The sequence below is a fragment of the Pongo pygmaeus genome, chromosome 11 (genome assembly GCF_028885625.2).
Source record: "Pongo pygmaeus isolate AG05252 chromosome 11, NHGRI_mPonPyg2-v2.0_pri, whole genome shotgun sequence".
NCBI classification, from domain to species: domain Eukaryota; kingdom Metazoa; phylum Chordata; class Mammalia; order Primates; family Hominidae; genus Pongo; species Pongo pygmaeus.
In genome coordinates this window covers 125398296-125420711 of record NC_072384.2, presented here as the reverse complement: position 1 = coordinate 125420711, position 22416 = coordinate 125398296, and the positions used below count along the sequence as shown (strand labels likewise).

At 37.8% G+C, this 22416-nt stretch overlaps 1 protein-coding gene across 6 annotated transcripts in view; it reads left to right on the top strand.

The window, feature by feature from the left end:
• The window catches only part of DOCK10 (dedicator of cytokinesis 10), a 274133-nt gene that overhangs the window by 156568 nt on the left and 95149 nt on the right, over nt 1–22416 (top strand). For 5 of the 6 annotated variants that reach the window (XM_063648413.1, XM_054477379.2, XM_063648412.1 and 2 more), the window contains exons 8-14: nt 7083–7266; nt 8542–8627; nt 8944–9027; nt 9142–9297; nt 18209–18430; nt 18621–18743; nt 20559–20641. In XM_063648413.1, coding sequence (XP_063504483.1) covers nt 7083–7266; nt 8542–8627; nt 8944–9027; nt 9142–9297; nt 18209–18430; nt 18621–18743; nt 20559–20641 — 938 coding nt within the window. The remainder of the gene's footprint in view (nt 1–7082; nt 7267–8541; nt 8628–8943; nt 9028–9141; nt 9298–18208; nt 18431–18620; nt 18744–20558; nt 20642–22416) is intronic. The other variant, XM_063648414.1, reaches the window with a different exon arrangement.

Here is a 22416-nt window from a genome sequence, read left to right as displayed (position 1 = left end):
TTTCAGCTCAGGCTGTAAGTCTGTACAGAAAAAGCTGGGCCTGTCTATAATATTCCCCAAGGTAGATTTGGCACATGTATCTTTTTTTTTTTCTTTTATTATTATTATTATTATTATTATTATTATTATACTTTAGGTTTTATGGTACATGTGCGCAATGTGCAGGTAAGTTACATATGTATACAGGCACATGTATCTTTTAAAGAGTTCACCTCTATCCCTGCATTTATATTCCTCTTCATCAAGAAGCTTTATCCAATATTCTCTACATCCTTTGTAGAGGCAGGGACCAGTTTCTTGGGATCACTCTGGGGAGACAAAACCTGGGTCACTTGTCACTTTGTGTGTGGGTCCCAGTTCTTACATATTTGCTTATAGTTCTTCCAGATGTGTAAGTTTTTACATCTGGAGAGAATTTGAGTGAAATAGTGCCAGTTTAACCATAGTTCTAGTAAGCTCTCAGGCATGAAATGTGCCTGAAGATGAATCATGTACACACAAAAGCACAGAGCAAATGAATAACTAGGATGAATCAGACCAATTTTATGAAGAATCATTGCCAGGTTCCGTTGAATCAAACAAAAAAGAGGAACAACGTCTCTGCCTCAGAAAGTACTACTTAGCATCCGGCATTCTTAGGGAGTTCAAGTTCATTATAATCTTTAGTGAATATGCCATTTCAGTTTGATTCATTCAGACTTAATCCATATCATCATTTTCCTTAGAATACTTTGGAATTCTTAGACGTATATTACAAGGGTGGCTCAAGTAGAGAGAAACTCCTTCCCAGCTTTCTCAGAGACTTTAGGTAATGTTTATGACTGACAATTTCCTGAATCTTGGCCAAAAAAAACACAAAACAAAACAAAGCCTAATCATGGTTTTCTGTTTTTTCATAATATCATCAAAGAGTATTAGATATTTTTTATGGGCCTATGCTCCCAATCTGGAAGAGAACTTGGTTTTTGCTGCTTCAAGGTTTTTCTTCTGGGACTAAGGGATATTTAGGCTTGTGTTATCCTATCTTGTTCCTTCAGTTCATGTATTCATTCATTCATTCTCACATTCATTCATCTATCCATCCATTCATTCCAGGTTCTGCCACTGTAGAAGAGAATGAACAGCCCAAGAATCCCATCTGTTTTAGGTCCCTATCTCAGCAATGATAATAAGCTGAAGTCACTTTAGACAGGCTTACATGGGTGTGGACAGTGTGGTGGACAAGGTTCATTTCCTTGAGTCTGCCACCATGTGGATATGGGTTCCAAGACAATGGCTTCCTGTGACTAACCAAAGGCTAGAAATGCAGATACATCCTGTAGGTCAAGCAGCCCCCTGCATGCATGAAGAGAGGCCAGGTGTGAGAAATAGATGCAGCTTGGACTATGTAGACGTGGAGAATGCCAGCCTACAGAAAGCAAGTCAAATTGGGAGCAGGGGAAAGAACATTACAAGGAAAACAAATCTAGAAGCCAAATATGACCCGTAAGCCTCGCATTAGCAACTCAAGCTCTGAAAATCTCACTTCCGAGAATAAGAACCAAAATTATACTTGTGGTTTTCTTCATCTAATATATTATTTGACAAAACTTGATGGAACATGAATTATGATTGTTCCATTTATTAAAATAAAATTCAGAGAGGTAGAGTGTCTTTCACAAGTCACAGAGCTAATGAATTGCAAAGTTTAACTTGAGGCAGAGGAATGTCCAAAATTACAGACAGATGCCCAAAGATATGATGTATTATCATATGTAAAGTAGCATACCCACATACATACATTTATTCTACCTACATAAGCTATGTGGGCAGAAGAAACACTACAAAGATATGTTCATGTGGAGGTTTAAGCAGTGAATTTTAGATATGGGATTCATTTCAGCAAATACTGTATATATTGGAAAACTTGCAATGTGCAAACCATTGTGAAAAGAGCAGACTCTGAAAATACATGTGGCTCATGTCTTCAAAAAGCTTCCAGGATGTGGGAAGGATGCACAGAAAAAAGCAAAACAAATATGGTACATGCAAATAAAACAAGTAACACACCTCAAGCAATAAGTCCTGATAACATATGCAAGAATGAAATTACATTTGTCACTGCATGATGCCATATTATATTACACATCTATTTTATATATATGTATATATGTATATATATATGTAAGTATATATATATGTCACATATGTTGTCTTTCTGCTTATTTGGTTACTGACATTTCATTACACTAGAAGGTAAGTTTAATGAGGGAAAGCACTTTACTTGAATTTTTTCAGTTCTGTGTGACTGAAACATAGGAGGTACCCATTTAATTTTCATTGAATGAATGAACAAATAAACCTACAGAGAGTGGAGAGGATTTCATGGAAGGGAGCCATCGATACCAGAAACCTGGATTTGATGTTGTATGATTCCCTTAAGACTCTTCTTTTGTTCCTGCAAAATTCTATACAAGATGATAGCCACATAATAGGTATAATTAAATATTTGATTATTTAGGTATAATTATTGATTATTTAGGTATTGATTATTTAGGTATAATTAAATATTTGATTATTTAATTCCTTCCCTCTTTGATATTCAGTCCACCATTGGCTTGAGTGATTTTCTTGGAGTATCTACAGTTTGGAATTTTTCAGATGAACATTGTGGAAGCGGAACAGTTTGCCACAACTCACTAAACATATCATGACAATAAGACATATTCATAGGTTCCTACTATTTATGAAGTCATGTAGATATACTATGGTAAGGTTGACTGAACAAAGTAGTTGCACTGGCTGCAAAGGACGCTGATATATGAGAAATAGAGGAAAATTTGGGGGAGCAAAAACAAGAATATGATTACTTCTTGATTACCATTTTAATGACTTAACAATCATACTTCAAAATTATTAAAACGTCCTATTGAAATGTCCCATTGATTTTCAATTTTTGCCCTTTTTGCTATTCTATATGACATTATCTTTGAGATTACAGACAGCGAGATCGAAAACCACTCAGACATCTTAATCTTTCCCAACATAAGCTTCTCTGGGCTGCAAATGGTTCTATTTCTCTTGAAATAGAAGAAGGTAATTTAGTTCTTGAGATGTTTCAAATTGAATATTTATTTTAATTATAAATGTCCCTTTTTGAGAAACAAGATTGTAATACTTTGCTCAAATTTTTAAGAATATTTGTGATTATATTATTGAAGCCGGCAATCATATTTAATTCATTTGAAGTACTGAATGCAGTTTAGACAATCAAATCAACTCTTGTTTATATTTTGTAATGTTTCATTTCAAAATTTTGTTAGTGTTTGGCATCTTCATTCGAAAGCAGGTTGCAAGTCAATCCACCTTTAATTTGGACCCAATATAAGCATTTTAGGTTGCTTTTTATTTCCCTTTTAACATTATTTGCAGCATCAAATTCATCACGCAAATTCTTTCATTTGTTTGTTTTCAAGATAACACTGAGATTTGCTTGCATTTTTCTATAATCAAATACTTAAAAATGTCCTTGCAAAAGTTGTGCACCAAACTCTGGACATTTATAGTTCTTTTATGAGTGTCTCTTTCTTTCTTTTTTTATTATTTTTTTATTTTGAGACAGAGAGCTCGCTCTGTTACCCAGGCTGGGAGTGCAGTGGTGCAATTTCGGCTCACTGCAACCTCTACCTCCTGGGTTCAAGTAACTTTCCTGCCTCAGCCTCCCAAATAACCGGGAATACAGGCATTCACCACCATGCCCAGCTAATTTTTGTATTTTTAATACAGACAGGGTTTCACCATGTTGGCCAGGCTGGTCTTAAACTCCTGGCCTCAAGTGATCTGCCCGCCTTGGCCTCCCAAAGTGTTGGGATTACAGGAGTGAGCCACTGTGCCTGGCGCTGAGTGTCTATTTCTATTCTTGTTGTTTTTTGAAGGAAATTGTGCTGTGATAGGACACCTGTCTTTCCTTTTATACCTGTTCTGCAGCCATCTTGTCTTTGCCCCTAGACTGTCTATCAGTGAAGGTCACAGGCAGTTCTGTAGCCCTTCTTCGTCAGAACATCCCAGAGCTGTGTGTGAGGACACGTGGAGGACATCTACCCCAGTCCTCCTGGGGAGAGTGGGGCGTCTAGGAATTTGCCTTTGGAAGGAAGCTGCCTAGATGTTTGCTTTGCACACTGAAGTTTGAGGTCATGGGCTTTCTGAATACCCTCCACTCTGTTTACACTGCAGTCAAAATGATTTTTTCAAAATGCAACTCTGACCTTTTACTTGTCTAAATACTTCTGTTCTATGTTCTCATAGAACCTAGTACCTCTTTTTCAAAACATTTATACAAAATTTAAATATATTTGTTTTCTGATTTCACATTTGTCTGATTAATTGCTTAATGCCTGTCATTCCTATTCTGCAAGAGCAGGGACTGGCTAAGTTTTTGCCCAACACAAAGTATGAACACAACAGATATCTCTTTGATAGTCAATTATATCACTGCACTTAGCACTGATGATACAAATTTAGGTTCTGCCCTTCTAAGACTTGTGGACTATAAAGAGCCAGGCCTGTGACTGGCATTATAAGGCTAAGAAATAAATAATACTTGACGGTAATACAAAAGTCTGGACAGAAGCAAAAGGCTCATCCTTGAAAGCCTAGAAAGTGATGTTTGAGCTGTGAATTTCCACATGAGAACCATAGTTAGCATTTCAGCCAATTCTTTCTTCTTCATTTCCTGAACTTTACTTTTTCTTGAGGCTATGTGTTGCCCCACTATGTGTTCTTGAGCACTGAGAGAAACCACAACTCCCAGGCCACAGATGCCCCTTGTTGTGCCAGGGCAATGTCAAGAAAGGAGAGCAGCATCAGTTGAGCATCTTCTGTGTCCCTAGCTCTGTGCAATGCATAAGGCAGCTCAGCAGGTGGGATTAGGAGCACAGTTGTTAGAGTATATAGGGCTTATTTTCCCTTTTCTACCATGTGCTATCAATATAATCCCAAACACATTTTAATTAATCTCCCCAAAACTCAGTTTCACTACATGTGAAATGGAATAATGTGATTGGTCCCACAGTTGTTATGACATTTAAATTAAATAACGACCATAAAGTACAGAGCCAGTGTTTAGTAATTGTTGTGTTTGCACTAGTAATCTTGTTGTTGTGATTGTTGAAAGAAACAGCTATCTGGGGACCGTCTGTGAGAGCATCCCAAAGAAAGAGAACATTGCCGGAGGGGTATTAGAAATTTTTGCTTGTCACCAAGAAATAGCAATCCTGTTCCCCAAAAGAATTTTATACCTTGTTATTTAGCCACAATCCCACACTATTGATCTCATTTTACGGCTCTTCTCTTATTTGTATTCTACTTAATAGAGTTGTCCTAAGTGTTAGGGTTTGCTCTATTACAATTATGAATAAGCTACAGGCTTTAGAACATACTGATAAAAGCTGGACACCTGCATAGGAATTGCCTGGAGTAAATTAAAGATGAAGCATCTTCAGTAATCTTTCCAACAACCACCCCCTTAAATAACACTAGTTTGCGTCATTAGGGAGAAGTTTCCACTTCGAATGTACATTCCAATCTCATACCAGGAATATATAAAATTGTAACAATTTGGTCTTGGGTTCCCCCTGCTTTAAATGTCCTTCCCCGAACTTTCAATAGCCCATTTCTCCTTTTTACAGATTTCAAATCAGAGATCTCCTTTGGGGAAAGGCCTGCTTCTGATCACCCAATCTAAAGTACCTACTCATCACACTGGCTTATTTTAGTTCTCTGCACAATGGAGAACCTTTGTTTTTCAATTGTTTGTTCATTCCTTCAATCATTCATCCATTCACCTCTTCTCTACCAGAATGTCAACTTGGAATAGGAACCTATTCTGTTCCATTCATAAAATATGACTGGTTTTGAACCCACCATTTTTGAATCCTTCATGTGTCAGCACTAGTACATGATATGGTGGTTAGCAAAAGTGACCCAGTCCTCACGGAGGTAGCCTTAAGGGAGACATGTATTTGTCAAAACAAACAAACAAAAATGAATAAGCAGATAATTTCAAATCATGGTAAGTGCTCTGGAAGACAAGACCTTTGTCCCTTTGTCCTAGACTGGAAAATTGAGGAAAGTTTCAGTTGAGATCTGAAGGGTGGATACAAATCATATAAGTACATGAGGGCACACACCATGCCCACTGTGCTTTTGAGAGCATGTGTGGTGGAGGGGGCCAGCCTGTCTTATGCCTTCCTTGTGGCAGCAACAAGAACATGACAGGAACACATTCAGGAACTAGAACAAGGCTTTGTGGGTTGGTCACAAAATGCAAAGTAGAGATGTCAAGTTACAGAAGAACCTGGAGGTTGGTGAAGCCAGAGCCAGGAAAGGAACTGGTATGTCACTGCACATGGATGTCATTTGAGGCCATTGGAATAGATGAGAAATAAAGGAGAGAAAGGAGTCTGAGGCATAGCCAGGATTCTCACTAGAGGTCATGAGAAGAAGGAAGAGCTGGCAGAGGAGATAGAAAAATGGCAGCCAATGAGGTGGAAGGAAAACCAGAATAGAGTGTGGTCATGGAAACTGAAGAAAGGTGAGTTTCAGAAAGGAGGAGGTGGCCATTTTGTTAATTCTGCTGCAAGGACAAGGAAGATATGAAGAAAGAAATAGTCCTTAAGATAGTATGGCAACATAGAGCCTGTTAGTGATCTTGGTAATAGCTGCTTCTGGGATGCAATAGGGTCAGAAGCCCACCTGGAATGAATCACAGAACGTAAGGTGAGAAAGTCAAGGCAGAAACTCAAACTCTTACAAGGAGTTGAGAATATACTCAAGCACATGCCCTCAATGAAATGTTTAAGCTAACGTGTCCATCCAATCAACAAAACCCTAAATAAGATATTTCTTAGTACAAAAAGCTTTGAAAGAAACCAAACAAAATGATCAGACCCATCTAAAATTTTGTCTTGTTTTGGAAAATTTTCTTTATGTTACCTATCTGTATGGAAGGACTTTTGGAACCTCAAGCCCACATAAATGATCTCTCTCTCTCAAAGGCTTATTTTTTGGTATTCTCTTTTTCTTTCTTTCTTTTTATACCACAGAATAACAGACTAAGAAAATATGCCTTTGAATTGAAAATGAATGACCTGACCTATTTTGTGCTGGCAGCTGAAACAGAGTCAGATATGGATGAGTGGATCCACACCCTCAACCGCATTCTGCAAATCAGTCCTGAGGGGCCCCTCCAAGGGAGGAGGAGCACAGAGGTCACTGATCTGGGTCTGGGTGAGAGCATATGAAGCTGTCTTCCTTCCTTTGTCCAGTGTGACCTGTGTTTTTGGTTCACTAAAGCTGCTAGGCATTGTAGTCGCTGTCTGATCTAGCTCATCCATCCTGGGGCTGTTTGTTCCAAGAATCACTAAATCACTCCTAAATCTTTACTGCACAGTAATGGCCACCACACGTAAGTACAATTCAGAGTCAACTGGCAATGATCTGAGGCTTTCCCCCAGCAAATGATGTTGGGAATCATTTGTCACAGCATCAAAACTGTGCTCATGTTCAATGGGACATTACCTTATCAGGGACATTTTGTGGTTTTTAGCCTTTCATTAAATTTAGTTAATGAATCTTATGCTCTGTAAAGGGAAATATGAATTCCTTCCTTTTAGTTAAAAAGCATCTTTCATTTATGCTTTTCGATCCTACTGTGATCATCTTATATGTGAAAGTTTCAAAAATTATACATGGTGATAGAATTTTTATAAGATTAAATTTTTTTCTCCCCATCCTAATTCCTTCATGAGTCTACTTCATTTTATGCAAAGAGAAGGGAACAAGAGAGAGGAAAGAAAAGGTGAAAAGGTTAGAAAAGCAAGTCTGTAGCTACATAGAAGGCAAGTTCAACACCAGAAAAGTCAGTCACTCCTCCCAAAACAAAACTATTTTCAGACATTTTGCACAGCACATGGTACATTAGAAACCAAAGCATCTTTAAGTTCCCCTAGTCTAAGTCTCAGGCTCTAGAGTGAAAGAGCCACGGGGTAATGTGGAAAAAAACTATTGCGGATTTTGTTGATTTTAACACAACTACTGTATGCCGTAGTAGGTGTTTTACACTTACAATTTCCTTAATAATAACGATAGTATTAATGTTTACAGTGTCTTACAGAGTTTAGCTGAAGCAAGAAGGTGGATTCTAAATTGATAGCCTGAGAGCCAGAATTACCAAAAATACATACATATTTAAGAAAACTTTAGTATGCATTAATGAAGTAAGTCAAGACAACCCCAAGTATAAATGTAGTGTAAAAATCCAAAGTTCTTGTGGACACAAGATGGTATCATAGCAAGAATCCCAAAATGATCATCAGAGGGTCTGATTTCCAGGCCCAGATCACTCAACAATGTGGAGTTCAGGAGTCAGAACACAATGAAAGCTTAGGCTCACCAACGTCCCTCTTAGCTCTTAAGCCTAACTTAGTTTTGCATGTCACAGGCTAGAAGAATGTGTGACTCGTGAGTAATATTTAATAACCTGACTTGGTATATCTTTTTAAGATTCGCTGGATAATTCTGTAACTTGTGAATGCATGCCAGAGGAAATAGATTCTTCAGAGAACAACCTACACCCAGACTTTGCAAAGGTAATAAAGTTGGCATTGTACTTGCAAAACCAATTTGAATTATTAGTTAGTTATTGCTTTCATGGAAAAGACGTAAATGCTTTCTTTTAAGATTTAAACTAAGAAGCTAATTCGGAACTTTCCGTTAACCTATGTGTTTTCATTAACATACACATAGGGCTCAAAAAGGAAAGATACTTTTACAAGATTTGCCAAGTGTTAATGGGTAATACTAAAATGGTGATAATACTAAGGGGCTGCTTCTTGGCCATGTGGATGTGTCAGGGGCTGTATCTGGATATTTAGATACCAAGGACTAACACAATTTTCTCTGTAGTACCTCACAGAAACAGAAGATACTGTAAAAACAACTCGAAACATGGAGAGGCTAAATCTGTTCTCTCTAGATCCAGACACAGATGTAAGTCAAAATTTTTTCTAAGCAGATATGAACTTGATCCATACAGTTGGGGATTATAATTTAGAATTTCTTTTTTATGTTGGATGTTTGGTGACTCATTCAAAACTTTTTTAGACCTTGAAACTTCAAAAAAAAGATCTCTTGGAACCTGAGTCTGTGATCAAACCATTTGAAGAAAAAGCTGCCAAGAGAATCATGATCATCTGTAAAGCCCTCAACTTAAATCTTCAGGGATGTGTTACGGAGAATGAAAATGATCCGATAACGAATGTAAGTTTCTCCTCTGTTACATCCTATACCATTAAGCCAACATTACACCACCCTAGTCAAAAATCTTTTCTATTCCTGCTAATTCCAGGCACTGATTTCTCACTGTCTAGTGTACCAGGGAATATTATTAACAGCCTTTTCCCACATTACACAAGCGTACAAGTTCTAAAGTGGAACACTTTATAATATACTGTATGAATAAAGCATAATAAAATATTAATATACTATACTTTATCAATATACTGCCATAAAATTTTCCTTTTAACTTAAAGAAAAAGCATTAAAGGACTGTGTCTGGGGATTCTATGAAATCAGCATAGTGGTTTAGAGTTTCCTATGGCATTGTGTGTAGCCTGTTAGTAGTACTCAAGATGGCTTTTTTTTTTTTTTTTTTTTTTGAGATGGTCTTGCTCTGTTGCCCAGGCTGGAGTGCAGTTGCACAGTCTTGGCTCACTGCAGCCTCAGCTCAGTGCAGCCTCAGCTTCCAGGGCTCAAGCGATCCTCCCACCTAAGCCTTCCAAGTAATGGACTACAGGCACGCACCACCATGGCCGCCTAGCTAATTTTTTTGTATTTGTTATACAGATGAGGTTTTGCCATGATGGCCAGACTGGTTTAGAACTCCTAGGCTCAAGCTACCTGCCTGCCTCAACCTCTCAAAGTGCTGGGATTACAGGCGTGAGCTACCACGCCTGGCCAGAGATGGCTTTTACAGGGATGTTTTTATTTTACTATTTCTATGTTTATTTTCAAGTGTATTATTTTTCAAGTGTTTATTTTCAAGTGTTTATTTCAAGTGTATTCAAAGCTAACAAACCCTGTGACTTCCCAGCCATTATTGCTGAGGACAAGACTAAACAGTGTATCAAGTAAAATAATATTAGATGGATGTTAAATAAATACTAGTAGGATGGGACATGTAAATAGCAGAAATGACAAAGGAGCTTCACTGATATTTGTGTGAGTTCTCTTGAGAACTTCATCTTAGTACTTTAGTGGGCAGTCCCACTAGATTGTGAATGTATGTGTGGGAAGGGAACTTTTTATGAGCATAAATGTTATTAAATGTTGAATTATTTTTTAAAATCACTCATAATTCTATATCAATCTTGATTATATTAATATCCTAATCAATGTAAGGCACAGTTAATATTTTGGCATATTTTCTTTCATTCTTTTTCGATGCATTCTGTTCAAATTTCTAATCCATCATCCCTCAATTGTCATCTTTCACCTCAAAGAGGAAAACTGATTTCCAGATCCTTGATAGGAGTCACATTGGCTTTCGAAGGCAGAAATCCCATTAAGTTTTCACTGTAAACTGGGTCCACACAGTCTCGTGCCTTCATCCATTTATGATCCAGTGAAACTAGCCTTGCTAGTTGTGACAGTGAGTGGATGGCAGAAAGAATTAACCCTTTCGGAAGACTTTACTTGATACCTACTGACCTGTGTATTTAGCACCTCAATGATTTGCTTTGAGCCTCCTACCCCAGGTGTAGAGCAGGATAAGGTCCATGCTGTGGACCTCTGATGTAATGAGGAGACTCAAATGAGATGTGCCGTTCTGGGATTAGATTGCCTGGCTCTCCAGCTCACAAGTTGTGCCACTCTGGGCAACTGGCCTACTGTCAGTCTTTACTCCTTTAAATGGAGATAATAACAATACCTATTTCAAGTGATCATTGTGATTACACATGGTACCATATCGAAGGTACTCAGACATTGCTTGGTACAAACTAAGCATTCATTAAATACTTAACTGTCGTCTAAATATGTGAGAAATTGCATTGAAATTTGTCAAAACTGCATGCAAGTTATTGATATTTGTATTGATATATGTGAGATTCTTGTTGACAGGTAAGCTAAAATGGAAATGTGTCACCAGTAAGAATCTTGTCAAAAAATGAAGCTGTTTTATATTCTATAACTTTGACTGTGTACTAGGTGTGAGTAGAAATGAAAGTAGTTGAAGTCAGGTTTATTCATTCTCCAAATATACTTATTCCATATGTCTACTGTGAGCCAAACTTGTCCTAAGAACTGAGAAAACAGGAAGTAACTAGATAAGCAAGGTCCCTAGTGTCTTGAAGATTAGATTCTTTTTGACAACAGCAGAAAGTAAACAAGAAAACTAACAATTTAAGTGCACATTATGCAAAGTTCTCTAAAAGAAATAAATATGGAGAGATGTGTTCCGGAGGAATTCAGGAAAGGGTTACTTTAGACAGGATGGTCATGGAAGGCCCTCTCGGCAGAGGTGATTTTGAACAGAGACCTAAAGGTTGGGAAGGATAAAAAGGCAGGTCAGGGGAGAACATTCTAGGCAGAAGAAAGAGAAGTACAAATGCACCGAGACAGGTAAGCTTTAGCAAGTTCTAGGAACTGAAAAGAGTTAGGGAGGTGAAGGGTATACCAAGATGATGTAGAAGAAACAGAGATAAGATGATGTAGGGCCTTAAGCCATAGTAAAGAGTTTGAATTTATCCTAAGTGTGATTGGAAGCTATTCAATGGTTTAAAGCACTTTAAAAACAAGAGTTGTCCAAGAAGAAGAATTAGGAGGCTACTACCACCGTTTATTGCATGGCTTGAACAAGGGCTGGCAAGGGAGAAGGAGAGAAATGGGTGGATTGGACTGGTGTTTTGTAAATTGGGCTGATAGGCTTTCCTGATGTGTTGGATACACTGGATAATGGAAAAAGAAATCTCAAGGATGAGTACTGGTTTTTGCTTTGGACAGTTTTACACATTGTGATGCCATTTACTAAAATGGTAACACTGGAGGGAGATTTGCACAATACAGGTCAAAAATACCATTATGAACATGTTTCACTTGTTGGGACTATTAGATATCCAAAGAGAGATGTCTTAGGGACAGGTTCAAATGCAAGTTTGGCGGCCAGGCACAGTGGCTCACGCCTGTAATCCCAGCACTTTGGGAGGCCAAGGCAGGCAGATCACCTGAGGTCAGGAGTTCGAGACCAGCCTGTCCAACATGGCGAAACCCTGTCTCTACAAAAAATACAAAAATTTGCTGGACAGAGTGACACATGCCTGTAGTCCCAGTTACTTGGGAGGCTGAGGCAAGAGAATCACTTGAACCCGGGAGGTGGAGGTTGTAAGCCGAGATCACACCACTGCACTCCAGCCTGAGTGACATAGTGAGACTCCATCTCAAAAAAAAAAAAAAAAAAAAGGAGTGGCCATGAATGGAAACACAAATTTGGAAGTCTAGTTCAGACAATGATGTTGGCTGGCGGGAGAGGGGTGGGATCTAAAAATGTCTATGACCATAGAGAAGGGGCCAGGAACCAAATAAAATATCTGAAGGATGAATAGAGAAGTGACCAAAGAAGACTAAGCAGGAATGGCTGTTGGGATAAAGATAAACCAAGGAATACTGTATTATGAAACCAAGAGCAAATGGGTAGCTGTAGAATTGGTGCCAAGAAGCTGAGGAACATGAAGTGAAAGAGGAGTCCCTCTGGTAGACATGGCAAAGTGGAGGATGTTGATGACTATGGCAAGAGCAACTCCCATGGAGTGGAAAGTGTTAGGAGTAATCTGATCATGCTTTCATGCAGGATTTTGAAATAAAAACAAAACAAAAATCTAGAAACTTAGTCCTTGAAACCATTTGGAAATACCTGTATTAGTCTGTTCTCACACTGCTAATAAAGACATACCCAAGACTGTAATTTATAAAGGAAGGAGGTTTAATTGACTCACAGTTCAGTATGACTGGTGAGGCCTCAAGAAACTTACAATCATCGCGGAAGGGGAACCAAACATGTCCTTCTTCACATGGCGGCAGCAAAGGGAAATGCCAAGCAAAAGGGGGAAAAGCCCCTTATAAAACCATCGGATCTTGTGAGAACTCACTCACTATCACGAGAACAGCATGAGGGTAACTGCCCCCATAATTCAATTACCTCCCACTGGGTCCCTCCCACGACATGTGAGGATTATGAGAACTACAATTTAAGATGAGATTTGGGTAGGGACACAGCCAAACCATATCATTATCTCAAATGGTAATGTCACTTAGTCACCTTGTTAAATAAAAATAGATGCTTTTTTTGACCCAGAACATATTTAAATGTAATTTAAAATGCAATTTAGAAACTGAAAATCAAAGATAGTGGGTTTTTCTTTCTACTGCCAGGGGCATATGACTCCTTCCACATGAATTCCTTTCTTTGTACTAAGACCCATATTCAGAAGCCAAATGTTTATATTTGGGCCAATCTCCCCAGGCAAGAGAACAGAGCCAAGTACAGAGAAGCAAGTTAGTGTGTCCTTTGGTATCTGTCAGGCCAAAGGGTTAAGTTGATTTGGAGTGTTTTGTATGTCAGTGTTGTTTTTCATTTTACAGTTGATATATATGTTGAAAAACTAGGAAATTTCTTTAGAAAAATAATTTCGTTGTGCCTATAAGCAATAATACAAAAAATGTCAGCCTCACCTTCACAGCAGTTTGTTATTTAATACCATTGTTTTTTAAAAATCATTGTTTATTTATTCATTGACGCTCTTTCATTAATGAAACTATTTTTAAACTCATTGTTCTTAATTCAATGAGCATGTTTTAAATTAATTGAAATATTTCTCCCAGTTGCTTAGGAGTCAACTACTGCATTTAATGAATGAGATTCTGAAGACTCCCTGAAATAACATCCTCATGATGAGAAAACAATGTTTGACAGCATGTAATTTTTTAGTCAGTAAATTGAAAACCAAATTCAAGTTGATGCTTTTGTAGTATAAAATATTTCTTTGAAAATAGAAATTGACTCCAAAAATCTGAACTAATAAAGCTACATCACAGTAGAACTATATTTAAAATTTTATCTTTGCGAGTTTTTTTCAGAAGAGTACAGAATTCTAAACACAAGAAACCTATGAATTAATTTGTTAGGCTTTGCAGATGCTTTGTTAAATCCTCACTGAAAAGCCAGTGATTTGACATTTATTTTGAAAAGGTGGATTGGAAGAAAGAAATGAATCACCACATGAGCTTTAATTTTTGATGGGTTATCAAAGTAGGTATTTATTTCCATTCACAAAGTAGAAATGAAAATCAAAATGCAACAATTCAGGAAAAAATAAGGGTTTTGCTTTGACCTTCAATGTGTTTTGAGTTCTCACTTTAGTTTTTTTTCTGTAATTTTTCATTTTTCAACTCTTGGCAGACTACTACTACCATAAAACAAGAGTTTTTCTATATTAATTTAAATTGGTATACTATAAACTTTTACTTTGTAATTGCTTTATATTTTAAAAAATAATTTATTGAATGTACCTTATATGCAAAAACTTTTTTCTAACAGTAAGGGAGCTGGCAAGTATTGCTAATATTAAGAAATTGAACTTGTCCCCCCAGTATAAACTAGTCACATTACTACATTTCAAAAGACAGGAGATACTGTTAAGCATTTAACAAAACCCACAGTATGAGTGAGTCTGTATAGTAATAAACTGGATCACAATAGGGTGTTTCACTATAATCTGTTTGTCCATAGAATACTGGTAGAGATTGGCATCAACTCAAACTTAAGTAGCATTTTAAAACAGTAAAAATGATAGTTTTTATAGGCGTATTCCAACTTTAATCACATAAATGTGTAACTACATATATGTGCATGTATGCAATATATGTATATACGTACATATATGTATGTAATTACATATGCATATATTAATTTGGTCTTTGTCTCTGTTGTATGTGACATTTTTCTAGTTGACCATTCTTCTTGAATCTTTCTTTGCTTCTGTGATATTCTGGCAACATTTAAATTTTTTCATTTGTTTTGTGAAATTTTTCCCTATTTCCCAATCTGTTTTATAAGTTGTTTTCCCTACTCCCATCTCCATCCTTTGCATGTTGATTCTTTCCAGAATCCTGTTCTGAATTTCTTCTATTTCATGGATTCAACAGGACCCCACAAACACAAAAAACCTCTCAGGTCCAGCTCTTCAGCCCAGTTTCCTTGACTTGGCTCAAAACACACATCCAACTGCCACTGGAATGTCCCGCAGATGACTTTCTATGTTCCATTTAGAATTCATCTTTGTATCTTTATCCACTATATCAGCCAATGGTATGACCATCCACTTCATTTCCTTTATCCTCAAACCTGGGAATTTTCTGTATTCATGCCCCTGTGAAACATTTTCTCCAATCAACCAAGACAAACACATGCAAAGACTATCCAAGCTCTTTGGTCATACTTCCTTAATGTTTCTCAAATGCCTCTCCCACAAACGCTTCCTACCAATTTTTCATTTTGCCTCCACTCTGATCCCACTCTAATGTTCTTTTCCTGTGCTCTTTGATGTCTTATGTCTTTGCACGTCACACACCCTACCTAGAAATCCCTTCTAACCAATTCTTTACCTAATTCCTACTTCTTTAAAACTTGACCAAGAAATGTCCCCTTCTTCTCATCTTCCATAACTTTCCCATTTTGACGTCTTCCACTTCCTAGCCTGGGGGCAAGAGGTTAAGAGGAAAGCCACATAGAGGCGTGAATTTGGGTGAGCACCCAAGAATTGATGGGGAGAGAAAGCCTTGAAGAGGGACAGAAGAAGCTTGTCGTGGAGTGTTGTGATACAGGTGCAGGGCAGCCCAGAGGAGGCAACTAGAAAAGATGGCTGATATGGTTGGGAGACTGGTTACTTTGAACCAATAAGTAACTGGTTGAACAAGTAAGTAAACAGATTCATGGTAATGAGATCCCACGTTCTCACTGTTGGAGGACCTACTTACCAATATTAAAAATGGAAAGGCTAGAATGAACCCTTGAGTGTTTGTATTGGAAGCAGAGGTATAAACATGAACTAATTGGTTTTTAATAAGTATTCATACACAGATAGAGATAAATAAATTTTGTGTGTGTGTGTGTGTGTGTGTGTATTTCTTACCTCTGTATGATGGGAGGGCACAGAAGCAATGATATCCCAGTGACAGTGAACACAACAAGCACCCAGATCATGGTTTGTAAATGTCACCCTCACTATAAGGAACCAGGGCTCCTTGGAGAAATATCTGGAGCATGAGAAGTATAGGATAAGCCTGGAACATCCTATTTGATAAAGAAGTACTCAAAAAATGATGGAGACTTGCCAAAAAAATACCCAGAAGTTACCTTGAATGAGTGCCTCTAGCCAAATCTGGGACAATTTCAGCATCACACTAACACTAATTATCGTAAGAGCAAAACCCATTGAGTAAAACAGTAATCCATGAGTCTATACTTGTATTAATAAATCAATTAATTAATATCAAAATAAGAGAGAAGGGAAAGCTCATCCACACAATGGAATACTAGCTAATACGTGTAGAAAGAATGATGGAACTGAAAAATCACCATTGGTCGCCATCATGGTGTAGATGACTGCAATGGAAGTTATCAATGAAGATGAAGACTAGGGTGGGTTGTGTTTGGTGAGTAGCAAGACATGGGGGTAATCTCAGAACATATTTCCACAAATACAAATCAATTGCCAAAGGGAAAATGGTGATCTTTATAATGGAGAAAATCAGCAGATAAGGCTAACATCATAGTTGCTGAAGGAGTTGACACTGTGTGCTCTTGATACAATGAAGTATGAAAATCAAACATCAATCTGAGACTTTACTGCTATAAAAGCATGACTTGAATCCTGTCATGAGGACACATACAACAGACCCAGATTGAATTTATGTCAGAATATATGTCGTGTACTCTTTAAAAGGCCAAAAACCTGAAAGAGAGAAAAAGACTGAGGAACAGTTTTGACTGAATTAAATTGAAGGGAAATAGCAGAAAAATATAATGAGTAGTCCTAGATGGGATTCTGGACCAGAAAGAAAAACAGAGACATTATTGAGTCAACTGGCAGCATCGAAAGGGGCATGTGAGTTGCACAGTTTAGGCCAATATCACTTTCCTGACTTGGATGGCTGCACAGTGATTAGGCAGGTAAGTGTCCTCATTTCGGGGAAACACTCACTGTAGTATTTAGGAGAGGAATAATATTGGAAATTTGCTCTCAAAGCATTCAGACTGGTTATAATAGGTGACTGTGTGAGAGAGAGAGAGAGAGTGTGTGTGTGTGTATGTGTGTGTGAGAGAGAGAGAGAGTGTGTGTGTGTGTGTGAGAGAGAGAGAGAGAGAGAAACAGGAGGTTAACAGTTGAATCCGGGCAAGGGGGATAATTAAGGTGGTTTTATGCACCTTATACACAACCTTTCTCTCTATTCAAAATTATTTCAAGATAAGAGAAAAAATAGTTAATATCTGTTTTAAAAATTCAACTAAGATATCAACTCCTCTTAGGAAACTTCCTGCCCTCTCTGCCGACAGACTCCCTCGCAACCTGATGCTCACCTACCTACTTGCCACAGTGTTTTGTGTTTTAATATGTATCTGCGACACTAATGTATTAGGAGTGCCTTAGAACAGTGACAAACACATAATAAATGCTCAATAACTGTTAGCTATTATTATGATTCTATCAAGCTGTGATAAAAAACAGAGACGCGGTTGGCCTAGTGAAGTCCAACCACAGTGCAATCTCAAAACTTCTAGGATTTCATTACAGATTTTCAAGGGCCTTGGAGACTGAGTTGGCATGTATTTTCTAAGACTGTAAGGGAAATAACTGGAAGGATCTGTAAGGCCCAACCATGCATGTAAATGCAACATAAAGAAGAGAGTTCTTGGCAGGGAAACTAAAGAACCAATGAGATACAGTACTGGGATCTCAGGCACTTGCTGGAGGACAGGATTCTGGGTCACTGAGTCAACGGAAGCTTGCCTGCTGCATGTATTTTATCTACTGCTTTGTTAAATGATGTACTAACGAGGCTGTCTCATGGATAATGATTTTATGTCAAAAACATCTGTTCTTTCTTTTTCATGCAGATTGAGCCTTTTTTTGTGAGTGTGGCACTTTATGACCTCAGAGATAGCAGGAAGATTTCTGCTGATTTTCACGTGGATCTAAACCATGCTGCTGTCAGACAGATGCTCTTGGGGGCTTCTGTGGCTTTGGAAAATGGCAACATCGACACCATCACTCCAAGACAATCAGAAGAACCTCACATCAAGGGACTTCCAGAGGAATGGCTAAAATTTCCAAAGCAGGTGGCACTTTGTTTACTTGTGATGAGATGGAAAATGCTTGTACCATTATTCTTACCAATAGATCACATAAGATGAGCAATTTCCTGAATAAAAATTCCCTTAAAGCTGTCCTTTTTTAAAAAAATGGAATTTTGTAAATGTCTACAATGTGGTTTCTTCCATGCTTATTAGCTGCTTTCTTTGTACACAGGCTGTATTTTCTGTAAGCAATCCACATTCTGAAATTGTTTTGGTGGCCAAAATCGAAAAAGTCTTGATGGGAAACATTGCAAGTGGTGCCGAACCTTATATTAAGAACCCAGACTCCAACAAGGTAATGTATAATCTTATAAATAACTTCATTTCCTTTTTTTTTTTTTAATGGAGTCTCTCTCTGTCGCCCGGGCTGGAGTGCAGTGGCGCGATCTCAGCTCACTGCAACCTCCGCCTCCTAGGTTCAAGTGATTCTCCTGCCTTAGCCTCCCCAGTAGCTGGGATTACAGGTGCATGCCACCACGCCCGGCTAATTTTTTGTATTTTATAGTAGAGATGGAGTTTCACCATGTTGGCCAGGCTGGTCTCGAACTCCTGACTTCAAGTGATCGGCCTGCCTTGGACTCCCAAAGTGCTGGGATTACAGGCATGAGCCACCACACCCGGCCAACTTCATTTGCTTTTAAGAAAGAAAGCCACACTTTCTTGCTGAATTATCAAATTTGTATGTCTTGAAATACTCACTTATTGGTGAAATGAATATCCACCAGAAATTTTTTTAAGTATATCTTTTTGCTTTACTTTCTTTTGACCCAGTAATTTCTGACCTCTGAGAATCTACTGGTAGAAATAAATTCAAATGTGGATAAAGCTTTCACCCTAAGGATCAGAGTATTAATAATAATGAAACCTTAGGAATAATCTGAGTAAAAGCAAGTGAATGAGACATCAGCAATGCTGATGATGAACAAAGTGAGATAAATAATTGTATATCAAATTATAATATCACTTAAGTGAAAAAAGGAAGAGGAAAGAGAATGCTGTGCTTTGAATGGTGGAACTACAGGTGATATGTCTCCACTTTCTTCTTTTCTATTAGATTTTCTTTAATAATCAAATATTACTGTTTAATAGAAAATGAATATTAAGGCCGGGCGCGGTGGCTCACGCCTGTAATCCCAGCACTTTGGGAGGTGGAGGCGGGCGATCAGGAGGTCAGGAGATTGAGACCATCCTGGCTAACACGGTGAAACCCCGTCTCTACTAAAAAAATAAAAATAAAATTAGCCGGGCGTGGTGGCGGGCGCCTGTAGTCCCAGCTACTCCGGAGGCTGAGGCAAGAGAATGGCGTGAACCTGGGAGGCGGAGGTTGCAGTGAGCCGAGATCGCACCACTGCACTCCAGCCTGGGCGGGCGACAGAGCAAGACTCCGTCTAAAAAAAAAAAGAAAATAAAATAAATATTAAAACTCTATATTTTCCATGCCAAAGAAATATACTGAGGAAATAACGTACAAGAATTGAATCTTAGCATGTATGACAATTTAGGAAGGAGTTTAATATGTTTATGAGAGTCCCATAATTCAGTGTTTGGCAAACTATGGCGTGCAGGCCAAATCCAGCCTACCTTCTGTTTTGATAAATAAAGTTTTATTGAAACACAGTCACATTCATTTATGGATTGTCTAGGGCCTTTTCCCTGCTACAGAAACAGAGTTGAAAACTTATGACAGAGACTATATGGCCCATGAAACCCAATGTTTTACTATATGACACTTTTTAGAACCAGTCTCCTGCCCTCTGCCATAACAAATAAAAGGGGATATAGAATGGACTGTAAATGTAAATTTGCTAATACTTTCCATTCAAGATTTTAAAATCTTTTAAGTCAAAAAAAGGAAAAAAGTTGATATTCCAAGACATGGATATTTTCTACATTTGAAATTTCCAAACTAAAAAGAAAGAAAGAAAAATATTATACAATAGTTTGAACACAGAGGACACCATTTGGCTCTTTATAAGGTAATATGGGCTAGTAAGACACAGTTGTGCTGAGTTTCAGTATAAAATAATATGAAAAAGTATTTAGTATTATTTTATATGTACAGTTTGTAAAGTGCTATTCTAAACAATATTTGTATTTATTTTTTCTTTAGTATGCACAAAAGATACTAAAATCCAACAGACAGTTCTGCAGCAAATTGGGAAAATACCGTATGCCTTTTGCTTGGGCAGTAAGGTATGTTGACAGTTGCAACCAACAGACTAGAAATACATTTAATGGTGGCATTGGAAGCTTCAGTTTTGAACGTTTTTGTGTTGCCTATTATTTTTAATGTGTCTACACCTAGAAAATGCTAATATGGTCATCTTCATAAGCATCTTGAGTTTCTCTGAGACATACATTTCACAAGACAGTTTAGCAATACAGTTTATAATAGAGGGCCGTGACACATGTACTGTGCGTGCATGACCAGATATGCTATGGGTTCTTGGTAGATATCAAATCAATGTCATAAATTGTTTATTATGTATATTTGACTTAACAAACCTTTGACATTATGTCAGTCCTGAGAGTCTGGTGTGCCTAAAATTCAGATAGATCCACTATGATTTCTTATGCAGCTGCTTGTTTTCATCTATGCGTAGAGCTCAGGTCTGTATATGGATGTCCAAATGAAACCATCAAACCAATCATTTAAACTCATTTTGATTTTGATACTGTTTAGCCTAGCCAAATTTATCAGTACCAGTTGCCTCTCTGAAAGAAAGGCTGAGTTCTGTGGACATAGATGGACACATCATTCACTTGGATGCATAACCTCTTCATGAAGAACCATAATTACTTTTCAGAACTGTTTAATCATCAATTATTATTGTCCTCACCAATCTCTTTACATCTTTATTAGTATAAGAATTTCTTAAGTGAGGAAGAGCCTGGCATAGACTCATAAGGCTAAAAGGTCATCAATGTACACATTGAATGAACTAAGAAAGGTTAGAGCTACTGGCCGGGCATGGTAGCTCACGCCTGTAATCCCAGCACTTTGGGAGGCCAAAACAGGCGGATCCTGAGGTCAGGAGTTCGAGACCAGCCTGGCCAACATGGTGAAGCTCCGTCTCTACTAAAAATACAAAAATTAGTCAGGTGTGGTGGCAAATAAGACAGCCCATCAAGTATTCATTTGAACTTTGGTAACATTATCTCAATGTATCCAACTTTAGAATCCAGAAGGAAGAGAGAACCTGTTAATAATGCCATTTTTAAGTCTCACAGTTCCTAGTGATGTATATTCAGAGTAACCTCACCAATATTTGTCATAATTTTGAGGTTGTTATTTAAAGTTGGAGATGAGGAGGTGTAGGAAGGAGAAATGTGGAAGTTTAGGCAGCAGTAAATCAAGATAGATTCATGCAGTCTCCAGGAATTAGTTTGCCCTAAGGCAGCGTCATAGCAAGGGAAGGAGAGTCCAGGCCTGGGAGTCTAATAAACGTTGCAGATCAGGCCACTACTTACTGTGACTTGGAACAAGTTTCTTCTCCAAGTCTCTGGGTCCCCAGCTATAAATTGAAGCTGGCAATGCCTGCGTTATGAGCAGTATGTGCAATCTCAAGTGTAGAAGCATTTGGTGTAAAATAGCTCATGGATAGTACTTTATCCTCCCTTTTCTATCTCTTTCTATAGGAACAACTAATGCCAGGACATTCTGCATGAAAAAGATGGTATTTAGATTTACAGAACCCTTTATAATGAATTTGTTTTTCTCATAAACTTTAAGACAAAGGCTAACTAATTATAATTCACTGATTAAACATTTTTGGTATTGTTAAGCATTCTCAGTTCCCTCCAGAAAACCTACTGGGGCAAGTAGAGGCAAGATGTCTGTTGTGAAATATTCCAGTATAACAAAATTACAATAGTGCACACATTTTTCACTTTAAGGATCCAACATTGCTCTGAGGTTTTAGAAACAGGCATTTTAGAACCAGACAGAGCTGAGCTCAAAATCCTAA